Raw genomic sequence first — 20,283 nt, forward strand, 5'->3', positions numbered from 1 at the left:
GCTGGAACTCCTTGAAAGTATGATTCTGTGGGGGGATGGGGAAAGAAGTTTGTGATCTCCCTAAAAAGTTAAGAACCACTGAATAGAATAATATTTGGGGTTGCAAGAGACTGGCTGACAAATGAAACTCTTTTGTAAAGTGAGAAACACTCGCAAGATGAACCTGTATGATTTCTATGAAGTTAGCACAGAGATTCGCCACCCACCCACCCTCCCAGGAAATGACTCCTTTGAAATTTGGCTTAACAGTAAACTAATGACGGAATTTGACTTGCTGCTATGTCAATTTGCCTTGCGACGCTTGGGAAAGAGTCAGCTTAGCCTTGCTTCCTGGAGCAGTCGTTAGCAAGTGGACTTGATAGTACCCAGAGATAAATACGGCTGTGCATGCCCATGTCCAGTACTTTGGATCTGAGTTTCTTTCTTAACAAGAACTAAGCCAGTGTTTGATCTTCTGGGCCTCACTTTTCATTTCCAGAACAGGGCTAATGACCTGGACATGGGCTCTGAGTAATTCTGAACCAACAGGAGCCCTTGGTGTGGGTAACAACAGGGAGGCACTTGAGAAAGAACAAACCACTGTGTTTCTCTTCTTCGATGTTTAAAACCAAGATTCACACACAGTACAGTACTTTCTGTACCATGCTGCGGACTTCTTGTGTTGACCAAATGCTCTGTCACACAGGCAACAGAGCCTTCAAGGAAAGCCTAGGCTGGCCCCCTGGCTACCAAGTGTCCAGATGATTCTGTATGATTACTGTGACTCACGTTCTTTGTCTGTTTTTTTTTCCTAGATATCTACAAAATATATACAAAAATATTGTCATTTTACTGGGCCCAACATCCCATCCATCATAAGATGCTCTGTTCTTTCATATGTTGCTAAAAACTCCCTGTCAGTTAAATATGTTTTCTTATCTCTCAACTGTTTTCATGCACCTCAGTTTTTAATTTGTATTTTTGTTTGAAGTACATGTTAGAATCTCTGAAATCTCTTTGTCTCCCTGTGCTTTGATTACCAAGGTCAGTGGCTTTAATACTGCTGTTGACAATGTGACTTTAATGAGAGTAATTAATGCTGTTCATGTTTCTTTGGAGCCAAGATTTATGTAGAACAAGTAAAACATATAAATTATCCTAATAACCTATTAGATGGATTCAAGACACATTGGCAGGCTTTTTCATTTTATGGCTAAACGTTAGAAGTTCAAAGAAGACCATTTGCAGTCTGGCATGATGTAGTGCAATAAATTTGGAACCTAGGTTTGAAACCCTACCTTAACTGTCCCTTCCTTGATATGTAACCCTTGATGGATAACCTTGATGTGTAGCTTTTCTGAACCTCAGCTTCTTGTGCAGTCAAAAAAGTATAAGGCTACCTGCCAGATGGGGCGTAGTGGAATTCAGAAAGGCATGGTGGCCAGGACACTTAACAAGTGGGAACCAGTGACATTTTCAGAGCATTCCGTGCTGTGGATCTCAGGAGTGGAGCTTGCAGGGGAATTCAGAGACGTCAAGGCTGTGGAATGGGGACACCTTTCCTGGCACATAAGATCCTCTAGTGAGAACGTATAGCTGACAGAGAGAGGAGGAATTAAGGACTGGAAACATTGTCCAAAGCACACGGAGAGGTACCAAACTATGACGACTGTGCACAAAGAAGGGTCTGGAGTCCCTGTCAGTGCATTGCATCTCTGCACTTGGTTGATGATTGCTCTGCGCAAGTCAGCAGTCAGGGTGGCTCCTAGAAAATGAAGCCCACCGATCAGCAACGTAGCTTTGGGCTAATTAGTAGGCAGAAGGTGGCCTGTGGCATCCTCTCTTCTTACAATTGATTTTTCAGGCAAAATGAGTTCACCAATGAATTCACCTTGCTTTGGTTTCCATGACTATTTTGTAGCAGTTTCTTCTGGCGCCTTGTTGGAGAGTGCTTTCTAAGTGTTGATAGTTTGTAGCTCTTCAAAGAAATCTTGCGAGTGATCCATTTGCAAAGAAATAGTCCTAGGTGACAAATTCCAGATCCTTCTTACTCACCCACCTGTCCCCAGGCAACCACTGCTAATTGATTGCAGTTGGAAAGTGAAATGAAACCTACTCTCTAATGCCTGGACCAGGTGATGTCTGTGGCAGAAGAAATCCCAACTGCTAGGACAGAGTGAGTTCCTTTTCTCAGCCTGCATATGAAGGCCACTATGTACTTCGTTAATAGCTGTTGGCTTTTTTAACCCGGAGGCAACCAAATCCAGACAGAGGGCTTTCCAAGGTGGTCGGAAGTAACTTCCAGGTGCTTCTCGTCTCGGCTCCTCAGCTGTCCATTTTAGGACATTCTGATTTCTCAGGCAAGGGTAGCTTGATTCTTCCCACAAAGGACGGCTCATTTACAGCGATTATATTGCATCAGGCTTGTACTTGTGGAAAACTGGCTATCTGAAGAGTACTTTGCCCACTGCCTTTATAAATTGTTCACGTTGAGTTATTTATTTAACTACAGTTTCCACATATGAGCTCTTCCCAACTAAGGGGATCTGGGTGACACTTGTGCTAACTAACATTGCAGCCCATCACGCCTGATCCTTTGGCTTTGATAACCATGCCCTACCCAAGCTAGGGGTGTGGAAACTGTGACCTTGATACAGACAGATCTCCTGCAAAGAGTGGTTCTTAGTAACCACTTTGCTTCCCATCTATGGCTATTTTTCCATGGGTCTCTAAGTTCGCCCTTGGCACTGGTGTGTGGCTGGGACAGAACACCCAGAGCGGAAGTCTTGTTTTGATTTCTTTGTCTTGATGCTGCTTTTGCTAGGTTGGCTTTACTGTTGGTGTTTGCCCCCTAACACTCCAGCTCTGGCCGACCCTCTGGTGAGGCTTCTATTCAGGGGGCCTTGCTCCGTGTCCATCCTGAGCTGTAGCAGGAACAGATGCACCCGGATTGATGGATGTGACTTCCCTGGCCAGGCTCCACACCCCACCCCCATTTAGATGCAAATATCTTTTGATATCTTGAAAAGAAGGATTAAGCCAGGTTGTGTCCTCCTGCAGCCTCCACACTCCCTGTGAGCACAAGGCCTGAAGTTTGGCTTCTCCTCATTGTTTGCCTTCTGAAACCCTGAGTCTGGGCGGCTCTTGAATGCCTTCATTGTCCAGGCGTGCTGCCAGAAACCAGGAGTCTATTCTCCCGGCCTGGTGCTCTGTCCCTAGAAATCCAAGTAATAACTTAATAGCCTCTGGTCTCTGCTGAGCGCCCTGTGACAAGGGCTTTGTGAGTTGCAAAGCACACAGATGGAGAGGAGCAACTTGTCTTGGGACTGTCACAGGCCTCCTTGTTGCCCATCAGGTGTCTTCCTAGCCTGCCTATTTACTGAGAGCTGACATTCCCAGAATTGGACTCCAAGCACTGAAAATAACAATGTCCGATCTTCTAGGAAAACCTAGGGCTTCCCATTGAGTGTCTTGATACTTGCATACACAGGAGGGGGCTTCAAAAAGTTCATGGAAAATGCAATTACAAGAACATTTATTTTGGTACAAAAGAAGTTTTAAGATCCATACATAGTCTGCTCATTGTATGCACTCTCCATTAGCTTTTCGAAGTCCCCCCTACATACATAATAAGCACACCCACATGCACTGTGTATTTTACTCCATTTGCAAGTTAGCTTTCTCAGCTTCTGTTTTGCTTGTCCCTCTTGGGTATGCTGTACCTCCTCCCAGCCAAATTAGAAGGCTTCTTCATTTTACATCAGGGAAATAGTCCACATAGTGCACTTAAGCAGTCCAGTCACCCTTCACAACCAAACATGAAGGAGTGATACCCAGATATGGCAGCCAGAGGCTTAAATGGAAGTCTACTTTCACTCTTTCAGGCTGAGCATTTTAAGGTATTTGTATGAGATTGATGCTCAGAAGTATGCGTACCTGTGGCACTCAAAGAGCAGTGTGGTTCTTGTTGCACTATCATCCTGTGTCAGAGCCTAAACTCAATTTTTTAAAGATTTTATTTATTTTTATTATTTATTTGAAAGGCAGAGTTACACAGAGAGTGAGAGAGGTTGATCTTCCATCTGCTGGTTCACTCCCCAAATGGCTGCAACAGCCAGGATTGAAGCCAGGAACCCGGAACTTTTCGCTGCGCTCTCGGGAGCACTAACAGGGAGCTGGATCAGAAGTGGAGCAGCTGGGACATGAACTGGTGCTCACAGGATGCTGGCATCTCAGGCTGTGGCTTAACCTGCTGGACCCCATATTTTTTTTTTTTAACTTTTATTTAATGAATATAAGTTTCCAAAGTACGAATAATGGATTACTATGGCTTCCCCCCCATACCGTCCCTCCCACCCACAACCCTCCCCTTTCCCACTCCCTCTCCCCTTCCATTCACATCAAGATTCATTTTCAATTATCTTAATATACAGAAGATCAGCTTAGTATACATTAAGTAAGGATTTCAACAGTTTGCTCCCACACAGAAACATAAAGTGAAAAATAATGGATGATTTTTTTTTAATGATGATGAAATCAGATCAGACCTATTGTCATGTTTAATCCCAGTGAGAGTCAAGTTGGGAGTTGATAGTTTCTTTTCTTTTTTTTTTTTTTTTTTTTTTTTTCAGAGGATCAGTTTAGTATGCATTAAGTAAAGATTTCAACAGATTGCACACCCATAGAAACACAAAGTGAAATATATTGTTTGAGTACTCGTTATAGCATTAAATCTCAATGCACAGCACATTAAGGACAGAGATCCTACATGAGGAGTAAGTGCACAGTGACTCCTGTTGTTGACTTTACCAATTGACACTCCTGTCTATGGCATCAGCAATCCCCCTATGCTCCAGTCATGAGTTTCCAAGGCTATGGAAGCCCCCCGAGTTCTCCGACTCTTATCTTGTTTAGACAAGGTCATAGTCAAAGTGGAGGTTCTCTCCTCCCTTCAGAGAAAGGTACCCCCTTCTTTGAAGACCTGTTCTTTCCACTGAGATCTCACTCACAGAGATCTTTTGCCAGAGTGTCTTGGCTTTCCATGCCTGAAATACTCTCATGGGCTTTTCAGCCAGATCCGAATGCCTTTAGGGCTGATTCTGAGGCCAGAGTGCCATTCAGGACATCTGCCATTCTAGGAGTCTGCTGAGTATCTCACTTCCCATGTTGGACCACTCTCCCCTTTATTTATTCTATCGGTTAGTGTTAGCAGGTACTAGACTTGCTTATGTGCTCCCTTTGACTCTTAGTCCTTTCATTATGATCAATTGTGAACTGAAATTGATCACTTGGACTAGTGAGATGGCATTGGTACATGCCACCTTGATGGGATTAAATTGGAGTCCCCTGGTATGTTTCTAACTCTACCATTTGGGGCAAGTCAGCTTGAGCATGTCCCAAATTATATATCTCTTCCCTCTCTTATTCCTACTCTTATGTTTAACAGGGATCACATTTCAGTTAAATTTCAACACTTAAGAATAACTGTGTATTAATTACAGAATTAAACCAGTCATATTAAGTAGAACAGACAAAAAAACTACTAAGAGGGATAATGTATTAAGTTGTTCATTAACAGTCAGGGCTATGCTGATCAAGTCACCGTTTCCCATAGTGTCCATTCCACTTCAACAGGTTTCCTTTTTGGTGTTCAGTCAGTTGTCACCGATCAGGGAAAACATATGGTATTTGTCCCTTTGGGACTGGCTTATTTCACTCAGCATGATGTGTTCCAGATTCCTCCATTTTGTTGCAAATGACTGGATTTCGTTGTTTCTTACTGTGGTATAGTATTCTAAAGAGTACATATCCCATAATTTCTTTATCCAGTCTACCGTTGATGGGCATTTAGGTTGGTTCCAGGTCTTAGCTATTGTGAATTGAGCTGCAATAAACATTAGGCTGCAGACCGCTTTTTTGTTTGCCAATTTAAATTCCTTTGGGTAAATTCCAAGGAGTGGGATGGCTGGGTCGAACGGTAGGGTTATCTTCAGGTTTCTGAGGGATCATATTTTTAAAAAATAAAATTGCCTGTTTTCCTCCTTGCTCTTAAAGCTTAGTGCCAATCTAGTTGGCTTTTCCTTTCGCACTGCAGATTGCTGACACCGCGCTGTCTTCCCTTCTCTGTAGGAAAGCATGCCTCAGACGCCTCCCTTCTCAGCGATGTTTGACAGCAGTGGCTACAACCGAAACCTCTACCAGTCTGCCGAGGACAGCTGCGGAGGGTTGTGCTACCATGACAACAACCTGCTCTCCGGGTCCCTGGAGGCCCTCATCCAGCACCTGGTACCCAATGTGGACTACTATCCCGACGTAGGTGTTCACTTCTTCTGAAACACATCTGCAGTGTTGAGCAGAAATGATAATACAGTAGGCAGGGACCGGGAATTCCTCTAGGAAATTTTTTTCAATAAGAAATTGCATGTTGACTGTTGAGATCAGTTTGAGCCTGAGTGTGAGTCAGATTTTGGTGTACTCTAGTTATCAGTTTCTTTTCAAGCTATGTACCCCATTGTAGGCAGTCCAGTACCATCCAAATGAGGTCTACATAGAGTTGTCTCACACATACACATGGGTCCTTAAATAGAAATGCCACAAAACATTGGAAACTCCCAGAATATCAAATGCTCCTTTGGTTTTCAAGACCATCACTGTGCTGGAAAAAGTGAACATAGCCAGGGAAAGTAGGTGGAGAGAGCACAATATTTCTACTCAAGATGTGGTTCCTTATAGATTGGACATCAGATGTTGTGTTAGCTTTTGTTTTATGGTGATAACTTACATTCATATAGACAGTGCTTTCTAACTTAGGGCATTCATTTTGTGTTGTCTCAATCTTTATATTACTACCAAGAGGATAGAGAGGAGAAAACTGAAATGAAGGGTGCTGAGTGTTCACTCGTGGTCTCCCTCCCAGCATCAGGGAGCAAACCCAAGGTTTCTTTCTGGAGCAAGTGATTTCTATCCCCCTCCCTTATACTGCAGCTGCCTCTGTGGCATCAAGTTCAGTAGCACAAGGAGATTCACTAAGCAGCTGGTTATTGGTAAAGATTTTATGAAAATATCCAGAGACTGCATTCATTGATTTTTATAAACATAATAATAACCTCAGTGTGCAAAGGATGGCTTGTGCCTGCCACACCAATTCACCATCCTGTTTTCTTACTGAGTTATCTCTCTGTGAGATTTGTTGCATAGTGTTTTCAAATATGTTGCCACACAGGGAAAACTTGTCATCAGAAGTAAAAAGAATTCCTTATTCAGCCCTGTTAAGTGTTTATGAGCTCCTGGAGGTGCCTAAGGGGGCTGGGGGAGAAGCCCTGGAATTTCTCTTTTCGCCGGGAGAGCGAAACTGTTCTGGAAAATAAGCACAACTTCATTACGGGCTTCTGGGGAGACAATGTGGTTAAAGAAAAGTAGAGAGTGTTAAATTGTGCTTGATCAAATTGCATGGCCCTGGGGCGAGTGAATAGGCCCTTGGAGAGGCTGTGTTCAGTGTCCTCCCACAGACACTGCAGCGCGCTGCACAGGCATACTGGGCATTCTTGAGCTGAATGTGGGTAGGGTGGGTGGTTTTTGTTTGTTGTTGGGTTTTTGAGTGTGTGTGTGTGTGTGTGCACCCATAGAGTGCAGTTTTTATTGGCTTTGGTTTTGGTTCACAATATCTGGACACAACCAGATTCTGTATGGGGGGTGTATTTCAGTTGAGCTTCCTTCTCTCAAGGGTGCAGTTCATCCTTCTTCACTGGCTCCCTGACGATGAGTGGGAAATGTGCTCTGAATGGTTCCGGGAGCCAAACTCACCCTGTACTTCTGTTATTTTTAGTGTGCTTTAAGGGAGCGGAGGCGGCAGAGGCTAAAGAAGATACCCCCGTTACACTGTTCCACTGCTGGTCGCCGTTCCTTTTGACCCTGCAGATGCTAATGCTGCTTGAGAGAAATTAGTGAACGGAGACGTAGAGTTGATAGGAAAAATCCTAACTTCAGAGAGCGTGTAACCATGATGCTGTTTTTCTCTTGCTGCAGAGAACGTACATATTTACCTTCCTGCTCAGTTCCCGGTTATTTATGCATCCCTATGAGCTCATGGCCAAAGTTTGCCACTTATGCGTAGAGCACCAGAGACTAAGTGATCCTGAAGGCGATAAGGTAATGATACATTCTGAACTTTACATTTTTTTTAACCTAGGTAGGCCCACACTATGGCTTAGATCTTGCGAAGCTGATTTTCTTAAGTAACCCCAGCATAGCTCCAGGCTGAAGTGCACACAGGCAAAGGGAACTGGGATGGTCTAGAGAAAACAGTGTAAATTCAATCATTGGAGGAATCTGGGGTCCCAGAAGCACTAGAGCTGCTTCTTCCAACCCAAAGACTTTGCTCTAGAAGTGTATCCATGACACTGTTTGTAATGATTTATTTGATGTAGTCCACAGGGATTCAAACCACCGAATTCAATTTGCTTTTTTGTCCCCCCTAGAACCAGATAAGAAAAATCGCACCTAAAATTGTTCAACTCCTGACAGAGTGGACGGAAACATTTCCTTATGATTTTCGGGATGAAAGAATGATGAGGAACTTAAAAGATCTGGCTCACCGCATAGCCAGTGGCGAGGAGGTGGGTAACCCGAGTTGGGCACAGCCACTGGCTTTTCCAGGCACAGGCTTGGGTGGGGGAATGGTGCTGAGATACGCATCAGAAGCTCACCTGCTTCCTTTCTGTTTGGCCTTTGGGCATGCCCTACACACGGCATGTTGGTCTGTTGGATATGCCAAGTGGGGATGATTACACCCTCCCACTTCAGAGGGAAAAGATCTGGAGGTATAGGTGATTAATTTGGGGGTATGTTCTTGTCGATTCATGCACAGGACTCGTGTTGTAAATAGGCTTTGATTTCATTTGATTTTGCTTTTGCCTTTCATCCTTCCACAAAGTTTTGACATGGCTTGTTATATAACACACAGCATATTAATAGATTTAAACACTGAGATGTTGAATTGATAACATAGTAATGTATTAGCAGATAGTAAGAACTATATGCATAAATCTTAAGTAGAAATACACTATGGAAGGGAAAAGCAAATCTATGGTACTGACAGCCAGTAGAGCAGCTTCTGGGGTTTGAGTTGAAGTTCAAGGTAAAAGAGAAATGCAGTTGGCTATATAATTTTCAGTGTCAGGAGAAAGGTACATTCATCTTGAGGGCATTAAATGAAACTATTAAAAACTTTCTTTGGGGGCTTTGTTTAGAGGGCTTAGGCAGAGGTGCTGTGTGTAGCGCTGGGTACAGTGTTCACAACAGAGACTCTTGATCAGAGCTGAAGTCATAGATTAATGTGCCTACTGACAAGGCTGACACCTGGGGGAGGAGGAGAAGACAGAGAAAATGATCCAAGCCTTCAGGTGCCTGGAGGTTGATCCAAGGCTAGGACCCAGCATAGGTGCAGATGGAGAGTGAGTCTCTGAGATAATCTTCCATAAATATCCCTTCCGTCAACTGAGCCTTTGATAAGAGCTAACTAGCTGTGACAAATTCAAGGTTATCCTCTTTGAAGCAGGCCCGGAGGGCTGGTCTTCTGTGTGGAGGCGGGTTGGGCAAGGCTGTCTTTGTAGTTTCCATGTTGCTGCTAAGCTTCTGGGAGCAAGCTCGATAGGCAGGGAAACAACATTTTCATAGAGAAAAGAGTAGGCAAAGCGCTTGGCAGTTGACAGTGATGTCTCACTTTACTTGTCTTAAAGTGCATTTCCCCATCATGAATAATCTTCCCTGAGAACTCCTTCTTCCAGTGATGTGCTGGAAAGATAACATAACAGGACACCCTATCTGTTCTGTCTAATTCTTGTGAGTACATGTTAACGCCATTTCCCCAACTTAACAACAACAAAAAAAATCAGAGCAGAATTATGTGAGATTAACACTTGGAATATTTCTATACGGCTTTCTTGCTTTGTGTTTTACACATGAAAATCACTCAAAAGGCGGGGAGAACTGAAAAGAGCCAAACAAGCAGCCTTTTGACCCTGGCTCCTTATCCTGGGTTAATCATATAGTCTTGGTAGACCCTGGCTCCTTATCCTGGGTTAATCATATAGTCTTGGTAGACCCTGGCTCCTTATCCTGGGTTAATCATATAGTCTTGGTAGACCCTAGCTCCTTATCCTGGGTTAATCATATAGTCTTGGTAAACCCTGGGAAGTTGAGAAGGTTTTGAGCATGAAAAGAGAAATCAAGTGTCACTGAGAAACTGATTAATCTAGGAGTTGACTGGAGAGCGGTCACCTGCCAGGATAAGCTTGCGTTTCCCAGGGAGGTGTTTTCTTTGGCTGCGTCCATCCAGGGTTCAGGAATTGGGTCCACACTTGATGGTTGGTTGTTGTGTGCTTTGGCAAATCCTCCAAATTCTTTACCCCTTCCTCATCTGTCCGTCAGAGTTAGCAGCTCTCCGTGAATGTCCTTGTCAGCTCCAAATTCCATGTATGTGTGCGATGCGTGCTCTTTGCCCGGCAGGCTCCTTATCTGTCTTGAGCTTAGGCGCTCCTCCTGCCAGAGACCCCCACCCCCCCAACTCCAGTTACACCCTCCCTCCCGTTGTTGCTCCCCCCTTCACACACCCTGTGATTAGTAATGACTTCCTTTTTTATTGCTTATTTTCTAGGCTCCATGCTGTGCCCTCTTTGCTCACTCTAGCGTCCTTAACTGCCAGCTGAGAGCCTGCACCTTAATAGGCTCTTGGTCGTGTTTGGGAGAACGAATGAATGAGCAAACAACAAAATCAGCTCCTGGGTTAGGAGAACTGTGTCTCCTTCCACTGGAAGCAACCTGAGCATGGGTCTGCCTGGTTGCTTCCTGTCTCTGACTTTCGATGTATAGAAATATATACAAATTTATGTTCTTGGCAGCCAGTGAATCCAGGTGTGCCCTCTGTATAATTTAGTCAGGTTCTTCTGAATCTGTTAGGACAGTTCCACATAATTTGGCTTAATATGTTTCCCCCCTGGGGATCTGCCCAAAATGAAGTGGTTTATTAGGACTTGCCTGCAAGAAACATGAAATGAAACTAATGATTGAATTACATGACAAATGACTATAGTGGGTAGAATGCAATTTTCTCTTCCTTAAGGGGCTGGTCTTTATAATAAGAACTTCTATCCTTATTTGCCAGGTAATTACCGTCGCTGGCATTTGAAGTTATAAAGAAGAATAAGTGCATATTTAGCAATTCATGACTCAGTGAAGAAGCATGCGCAATAACACAAAGCTTGATTTCTCAAATGGAATCAAATGGTGGCAGGAAACTTTTGAAAGTGGTTACATACATTTCTCTCTCTCATGTCCACACACACACACGCACACTGCTATTTGAATAACCTCTTTTTCTATGGTATACATTTTTTTCCCTTATGTGAGGATCCTTCGAAATGTTTGTGGAAAAATGCAATTAAAAGTTGAGTTTATTTTGGTGCACAACACTTTGAAATCCATGCATACTTTTTCTACAATACACTTTTTCCATGAGCTTTTTAAAGACGCTTTGTATGCAAGGATTTCAAAATGTTTTGCACCAAAATAAACTCACATTTCAATTCCATTTTTCCATGAATGTTTTGAAGTACCCTCATGTTTTGCTGCTGCTTCTTGTTCCCTGGCTGTACAATTTCGCCACTTGTTCCTTTAAAAACTCTTTAAGTGCAGAATAAAATCAACCTCCAGAAATGGTAGTGGAGCATTTGTGCTCACGTGCTGCTGTGTGTCAGAATCGATTGAGGAACGCTGACACTGTGTTGCACCTCAAAGCAATCCAGGGGTCTCTTGGGGTAGGACTGAGACTGCAAGCTGATTCCCTACAGCTATCTCTTTTGCTGGACAGTGGTATCCTCAGGTGGTGACCTGAAGAAATGTGGTAGTTTTCGGGTTAAGATACTTTCTGTGGGAACCCGGGGAGGGAATGGAAAAGATGTGTGATACAGGAATGAGAATGTGCATGGAATAGAACATATCATGAGATACAGAATACTGGTGATGTTTTTTAAAGATTTATTTATTTTTTTGAAAGTCAGAGTTACACAGAGAGAGGAGAGGCAAAGAGAGAGAGAGAGAGAGGTATTCCATCCGCTGGTTCACTCCCCAATTGACCATAATTGGCCCAATTGGCCAGAGCTATGCCGATCTGAAGCCAGGAGCCAGAAGCTTCTTCCAGGTCTCCCATGCGGGTGCAGGGGCCCAAGGACTTGGACCATTTTTTACTGCTTTCCCAGGTCTTAGCGGAGAGCTGGATCGGAAGTAGAACAGCCAGGACTTGAACCGTTGTCCTTATGGGATGCCAGCACTGCAGGTGGTGGCTTTATCTGCTACTACGCCACAGCACTGGCCCCACAGATAATATTTTGAAATGAGTTGTTGTAAGTGTTCCAAGTGAAAACACCTTTTATTTTTTTAAACACGTCTTAACATCTATGTTATCTATGGATGTGGTTTGTGTTTGTGTGAGTTTGACATTCATCATATCTTACTTTTTCACTCAGTAATATATCATGGGAAACTTTCCTTGTCAACAGACAGTGGTGACCTATTTGGTATCCCCACATGGGACTGGGCTGTGGCTGTTCTTTCTAGAAACTCTGTTCTTAGAAACAGAATTTATTAGAGGAAGAGAGAGAGACAGACAGACAGAAAAAGACAGAAAGAGAGAGCGCTCCCTAAATGACCACAGGGCCTGGGTCAGCCTGAAGCCAGGAGCTGGGAACACAGTCCAGGTGCTCATGCGTGTGGCAAGGCTCTAATTACCTGAGCCATCGGCCTGACTCCCAGGGTGTGCATTAGCAGAAAGCTGGAATCAGGAGTCAGAACCAGGAATAGAACCCAAATACTCCAATATGGGACACAAATGCCTTAGCTAATAGCCTAGATGTCAAAATCCTCAAGCAAGTAAATTCTTCAGGCAGACATTTTAGAAGTTTTCTTGGGAAGACAATGAAAGTCCCTCAACCACATCAAACTATGTTTAATGAGTAGTGAGTAGAGTAGTAATACAATGGCAGTAGTGCGTTGCTCGTACAGATCAACTTGTGTAACCGTGGAACTCGAGCATAGTGACATGGGGGAGAGTTCTTCCAAAAAGTCGTGGAAAAATGGAATTGAAATGTAAGTTTATTTTGATGTGAAAACATTTTGAAATCCGTGCATAGAGCTTTTATAATTCACATCTTGATGAACTTTTTCAACTACCCTGGTACCTCCAAGAATATGTAAGACCATGGGAAATATTTACATACTCTTTAGGAGTCGTATCTAATTCTCTTGTAGGCATTTTTTATGACACTGGGGTCAGGGCGCTGAAGAAAGCATTTTAAAATATCACTCCACATTGTGAAACAAGAAGGGATGGTAGAACAGGACTGAGGGAATTAAAGTGACCCTCAATTCCATCTTGAACAGCTTGGAATTCCACGTAAAGAGCCATTTGTTTTCCTTGTCAAGCACACTGGCAAATGGATAGCATCTTCTCAATGCTAACCATAATGCTGTCTGGAAGGCAGCTCTTTTTTAAGTTTCAATTTTTAAAGCATTTGGGTACTTCTTTGGTGATTTTAGGGTTGCCTGAGAACGTAGGGAAGCATCAAGGTCATCTAATGGACCAGTGAAAGATACAAGTGGAAAAGCAGTGACAAAAAGAAGGCCGTTTGTGCTTTTTATCTTCAACTAGGAAAGAATGGACCACTTCCAGAAGTGTTGTCATTTTCCTCACCTGCAAACACTTCTTCATTTAGTTTTCTGTAATGTGCTGTGTTAAACAAAATTGCCTCTGTAAAAAAAAAAAAAAAAAGGTTCTTACACTTACTGGGTTAATCCCATTTAATTTTTAGATAACGAATCTCAGTAAATGATATTACGGAACCTTTAACAAGTTAATGAAACACACACATTGGCCTTTTATGTCTGTGACTTCCCTGGGACTGTCCTCCTCTGGAGCTGGTGTCTCAAGGATCCCGTTAGCATCAACTCAGCCCATGCACCTTTCTCTGGTGCAGGCAGCATTTACCTAGCAGCATAACTGTTGTTTGGCAATTTTTTGGCCCAAGGGGTGGTGTAAAAGAACGCCGTAACTTTTTTTTTTTTTAATTTTTTTCTGACAGGCAGAGTGGACAGTGAGAGAGAGAGACAGAGAGAAAGGTCTTCCTTTGCTGTTGGTTCACCCTCCAGTGGCCGCCGCGGCCGGCGCGCTGCGGCCGGCGCACCACGCTGATCCGAAGGCAGGAGCCAGGTGCTTCTCCTGGTCTCGCATGGGGTGCAGGGCCCAAGCACTTGGGCCATCCTCCACTGCACTCCCTGGCCACAGTAGAGAGCTGGACTGGAAGAGGGGCACCGGGACAGAACCGGCGCCCCGACGGGGACTAGAACCCGGTGTGCCGGCGCCGCAAGGCGGAGGATTAGCCTAGTGAGCCGCGGCGCTGGCCCGTAACTTTTGATAGCTGTACCCTAGAGGTCAATTGATTGTGAAGTCATTTCTTTGACTTAAGTGTTTTAAACATCAAGAAGCTGACGCTTAGCTGACGCTTAGCCGTAATACACACATTGCCCTTTAAACTGGTTTCTCTAAGTATGCGGTTGTAGCATAATGGAGTGGTGAACAATGTTGCACCTGGTGATAGCATTATGGGGAGAATTGCTACATGGGAGAATTTGGTTGTGAACTCTAGAACTGACTCATAAATGCAAAAGAAACAGTCATGAACCAAATAGAGGTCAGACTGCAAAAACGAGTATCCTCTGATTCCTCATGGTAACTCGTGTTGTGTGTGGGGATTAGCAAGGTGCTTGGGAGAACAGGGGAAAGAAATGGAGTGTCTATGTCCTTAGACCTTTGAGATGGGCTATGATGGCATGGAGATCAGGAAGGTAGCCCTAAGCAAAAGGACCAGAGAACATTTAGTTAAATAATAGTATTCGGTACGCTGGATCCACTCACTAGCTATAAAATGTCTTAGTGTTTCATGGACGCACCTGATTGGTGCTCTGAATAGCAGGTGGAGTAAAGAACTAAACCTTACACGTCTGAAAAGATACCGGCTGTTCATGTGTCTTAGCTGCCAGAGCTGGCTCGGTTCTCGTGGGGGTACCCTGAACCGGGCTGATGCTTCAGGGGGAAGGTAGAGTCATTTGGAGACATTGTCTCTGAGTTTGCCTGGCGGCAACCAAGGACACCCAGAGCGAGGACGTCATCGTGTGCTTGTCCTCCCCCGCCCCCCGCAGACGTACCGGAAGAACGTGCAGCAGATGATGCAGTGTCTGATCCGCAAGTTGGCAGCGCTCAGCCAGTACGAGGAAGTGCTGGCGAAAATCAGCTCCACATCCACAGACCGGCTCACAGTCCTCAAGACCAAGCCGCAGTCCATCCAGAGGGACATCCTCACCGTCTGCAGCGACCCATACACGTTGGCCCAGCAGCTGACTCACATAGAACTGGTAGGGCTGCTCTCATCACCCCTGCCCTGAACAATTGTGGGTTTGATTTGCTCTGGCAACCAGACCATGTGTTTGCCAGCGGTCATGTCATGGAAGCGGTCAGAAGCACCCAGATGGGAATAATCTACGAAACAGCCAAAACCTGCTTTGTTTAGGAATTTGAATATGAGTGCTTCTGAGATTCTGGGAATTCCCTTGTAAACCAGGCAGAAGAGCAAGAAGCATGTTGCCCTTCCTCATCCTTTGCCTCTTCTTAATTTCCCGCATTACTCCCTCAGTCTTGCGCCCTCTTGTGGAATGTTGACCTTCGCGGAAAATTGCCTCTGTTTAGATCTTGCAGGTGATGAAAGTGTTGGGGCTTAAAGGAGTATTTTATAAACTACTTGAAGGAACGGGAGCTGGTGCCCAGACTCAGTAGAGGGAGTTGACCATCCGTTTCTTTCTGTTTTCTTCAGTATCATTGACCTGCTGCTGGATTTGTCTTTCAGGAGAGGCTCAACTATATTGGGCCAGAAGAATTTGTCCAGGCGTTCGTGCAGAAGGATCCTTTGGACAACGACAAGGTAATCAGGAGTTCAGCCCTGAAGCTAGAAATGGGATTCCTTAGTCTGTGGTCTTGGGTAGAAAAGCTAGAAATCGAAACCATTCTCTTTTTGGTTTTTACATCAGAAAGTTGCTTCTCCCATTAGCCATGTCTGATTCATGGCAGTTTTTCTTGAGCTGGGTCTCCCGAGTGCCTTCCTTCATAGGATGTTCTTACACCATCACTACCTTTTAGCCTTTCCTTCCTCCTCATTGGGAAATTCAATTCGCCTTTCACAGCAAGTAGCTGCAAGCATTTGTGGTGATGAGGGTGGAGGATGAAAACACAATGGATTTATCAGATTAAGTCAGAAAGAAAATAAAAGCAAATGCCCCGCTCTCTGCTCATGATTCAGCAATAGCAGGGGCGGGACAGGCAGGAAGCGCATCCAGCTTGCTGAGCGAGGGTCCTCACTGCTTCGGGCGGGTTTTAAGGTGACTCTCTCATGACAGGCTTGTTGCCTGACGAAAGCCCACACGTCAAGAAAGCAGTCGTGGCTGTGGACTCTAAAGTCAGTGTACACAAATAGGCATCTGCTCCCCAGTGACTTCTAGACGTACGTTCACTTGTTAGGCAACGTAGCATCACCACTGATGGAAGCCACTTTTGCGAGGAGCAGCAGCAGCTGTTTTCCGGCCTTAGAATGTTTCTCTTGGCACAGGAAGTGAAGCTCATGTTTTGCAGCAGGAGGCTCGTGGACTCTTCTGGGGATTTTTTTTTTTGTTTGGAAGGAAGGAAAGAGGAGTATAATTAACCTCTTTAAGCTTGGCCTTGAACTTCAAGATGAGATTAACTTCTCTGGCTTTTGAACAATGTGTTACTCACCCTACTGAAGACTGGTAGGGTAGGTGTCCATTGATCCACATTAGGAGATAGTTTCTTGGTACACGAAGCTCCAAAATTGTGTCCTACGACTTAATTCGCTGAGAAAACGTCTCTAGTCCCCTGTTGTCTTAGCCTTTCCTGGCTGTGTGGAGAGCAGTCAATGCTCACCTCTCATTACTCAGCCACGACTGTTTTAGAATGCAGCCAGAACCCCTCCTTGGAGTTGTGCTTCTGAGGACAGATCCCAGCCAGGGTAACCTCGTTTCCTAGGAAGAGAGGGATGGGCACTTGTATGACTGCACAAAGTACATTCCTAGTCCTTGTGGCTTCACCGGTTTTGGTATTACTGGAAGGACAGTCTAGAATGTTAGAGGACCACTTTCTCGTCCCCTCTTCCCGCTCTTCTCCCGACCCTTTTCTCTTTCCATCTCTTTCCCCTGTATTCTCTCTGGTCCTAGAAAGCTCCCCTAATCCAAATCCAGAATAAAGGCCCATACCCGACAAAATGACAGCCTGATCCATTCTGATTCCCTCCACCTCATCCGTTCTCGTTGCTCTCTCCCTAGAGTTGCTACAGCGAACGGAAGAAAACACGAAACTTAGAGGCCTATGTGGAATGGTTCAATCGCCTCAGCTACTTGGTTGCTACGGAAATCTGCATGGTGAGGAAGTAGATCTTCTCTGTGTCCTAGCTCTCAGTGTTGTTTTCTCATACTTCCTTTACAACCGTGGGGCTGCCTGTTAGGTAACTGTTCTCCCGTGGCCTTTCCCACACAGCCCGTCAAGAAGAAACACCGAGCAAGAATGATCGAGTATTTCATCGATGTGGCTCGGGAGTGTTTCAACATCGGCAACTTCAACTCCTTGATGGCAATCATCTGTGAGTATTTTCTGGAGGAAACATGCACTCTTCATTTTTTTTTTTAATGAGTACTATAAAGCAAGTCCCCTGTAGATTTACAAATAGTCTGGTTTTGTGCCTGAAAACTGCTTTCTAAACCTGGGTTATTTTAGAATGTCCATAGCTGCTTTGGTGTAGGTGTGTGTAATCTCTCTTAAGTATGTAAGAATTCATTTAATGTTTTAGTTAATTTATCCCCAGCTAAGTATTCGTCTGTAGAATTTTATTAGAATACAACCATACTTTGTTTATGTAATGATCTAAGGCTGTATCTGCACAGTGACAGTATTTTGTAGTTAAAATACTGTCCCTATGGCCTGCAGTTCCTAAAATGTTTATTTATCTCCCTTTATTAAAAAAAAAAAAAAGCTCAATCCCTTCTCAACATAAATGGTAAATTCTCTCTTTCTCTCTCTCAATGTCTAACTCTGCCTGTCCAAAAAAAAGGGTATCAATTAAGTTGTTTCTAGATTTAAAGAGAATTTGCAAGAGAAAGTTGAAAGTTGGAGCTTATTGGTAACTTAATAATTTGCAGGATTTTTATTTGTACTTAATACTTTTTAGGAGTGGAAGTTAGAATGATTTTTCTTATTTCTCTGTTTCAATGTTCTCCTTCTCCACTGCTGCCTCCATTTTAAATGGGAAGCTGGAATGAATATGAGCCCAGTCTCTCGACTAAAAAAAACCTGGGCCAAAGTGAAGACAGCAAAGTTTGACATTCTTGAGGTATGTGGCATTGATGCCGTACTGTGAAGCAACATTGTACACCTGGAAAGTGGCATTCCTCCGTATGGTCTGCCTCTCCGTAAGATAGTACTATAGACCTGGGAAAAGAAAAGAAATTGGAATTGAAAGAGGGGAAATAAAACAGGTGGTGGACCTATCCTTTTAGAAATACAGGTGTCCATTTGGGGGCTAATTGATGGGAGAAGTAGTGACCTGTCAATCATATCACATTATATATCAGATTGGAACAGCTGAGAGTTTGCCTACAAGCTTCATTTACCTACAGTGTCTGAGAGACAGAAATACTCATTCACCATCCTTTCAACAAATTGAGCTAACCTGTATAAAATCCTTCCTAAAGAATTCTGAAGGTAGTAAGAATTGTGCACAAGGGCATGAATGTTTGAATCTTATTTATCTTTGGATTCCTTGGTTTGTTGGCCCTTTGAATCTGCTATCTTTGGCAGCAATAAGAAATGCTTTCCCTGGTTTTCCCCAAATTAGGAATTTCCATTAGATACATTATGTGATTTTATATATATATATATATATATATATATATAAGTATATATAAATATAAATGTATTTTCCTTGTTAAATGGTATGCGTCAATATTTGCAAATGATTTGTTAACAAATGCGAAGAACAAGTTCACTGCAAAGTGTCGGGTCACATGGTTGACCATCAACTGGCCCACTGTGTTTCAGATGAAACCAGGAAATATTTCTAGAGCTAGAGTTGGACTCTGTTACCAGTTTTAGGGCTGATCTCAACAGTTAATCTGGAAATGTTTGGTTTAGTTTTAACAACATTAAGGCTGACAGCAGCTTCTATAAACAAACCACGTGTCAGGAAAGAAAACACCTGTGTTCTAAATGTGTTTCATGTACATGTGTGTGCTTAAGAGGGATTAATCATTTTCCTAGTGAGTTCCCTAACTTATTTTGAATTTTCAAGATATTGTTCAATCTGTGATCTTGTAAACTTCCTCCCAGGGAGGAGTAGTGAATATTCTTTTCTCATCCACAGCATCAGATGGACCCTTCCAGCAATTTCTATAATTACCGCACAGCTCTTCGAGGAGCAGCACAAAGGTCTTTAACTGCTCATAGCAGCAGAGAGAAGGTACGTACTGAAAGCACCGTGTAATTCACGCTAGAGTTGCCATGTCGCACATTGTGAACAGCCACGCTGAGCCAACTGCAACTGTTCAGATCCGACAGAGATGTGCATTCGAGAAATTCTAGCACTTAGCACATAGGGAAGGGAATGCTAAGGGGAAGTTGGACTGAGGAAACAGGTGGCTTGATGTAGGACTTTGCAAATACATATTACTGTGTTATTACTTACATTGAAGGGGGTCTTAGTTGTGTTTCAAGCAATAAATTAAGTCATATGTTAAGATGACTAATAGCATTGCAGTGATTTGGCTTAATGGAAAATAGACATTTAAGCTTTGTACAAGGTAGCTGACTTAATGCAACCTTTTCTCTTAAAAGAATTAGCTTACCTCCCATGGTTAAGTCATTTATTTTCAGAAAGTAGGTTAGTTGCTATAGTGTTAGGCCTGCTGTGACTAATTGGCTGTGCAAGTGGCAGGGAAAAGTGCAGGGATGATATCTGAGAAATTAATGCTCCTACTCTCTCTACCCTACACTTAGACAAGTTAATCCCATCCTGGATGTGCCCCCCTGGACTCTGAGGTTCCTTTCGGGGCAACAGTTGAGTGTTACATTTTCCTACAGAGAGGAAGGCTGAGTGTTTGAACATTTGATCACTTGATGATCTTGGTGATTGTGTTATTTGA

The 20,283-nt window shown here is 43.6% G+C and overlaps 1 protein-coding gene across 4 annotated transcripts in view; it reads left to right on the forward strand.

The window, feature by feature from the left end:
* Positions 1-20,283, forward strand: part of RASGEF1B (RasGEF domain family member 1B) — a 614,689-nt gene that overhangs the window by 582,367 nt on the left and 12,039 nt on the right. For all 4 annotated transcript variants that reach the window (XM_051820184.3, XM_089303183.1, XM_089303184.1 and 1 more), the window contains 9 exons: positions 6,109-6,291; positions 8,005-8,127; positions 8,457-8,594; positions 15,229-15,441; positions 15,930-16,004; positions 17,416-17,511; positions 17,627-17,729; positions 18,397-18,476; positions 19,506-19,601. In XM_051820184.3, the coding sequence (XP_051676144.2) occupies positions 6,109-6,291; positions 8,005-8,127; positions 8,457-8,594; positions 15,229-15,441; positions 15,930-16,004; positions 17,416-17,511; positions 17,627-17,729; positions 18,397-18,476; positions 19,506-19,601 (1,107 nt within the window). The remainder of the gene's footprint in view (positions 1-6,108; positions 6,292-8,004; positions 8,128-8,456; positions 8,595-15,228; positions 15,442-15,929; positions 16,005-17,415; positions 17,512-17,626; positions 17,730-18,396; positions 18,477-19,505; positions 19,602-20,283) is intronic.

This window comes from Oryctolagus cuniculus, chromosome 8 (assembly GCF_051225735.1).
Source record: "Oryctolagus cuniculus isolate XC-2025 breed Fujian yellow rabbit chromosome 8, ASM5122573v1, whole genome shotgun sequence".
Lineage (NCBI taxonomy): Eukaryota > Metazoa > Chordata > Mammalia > Lagomorpha > Leporidae > Oryctolagus > Oryctolagus cuniculus.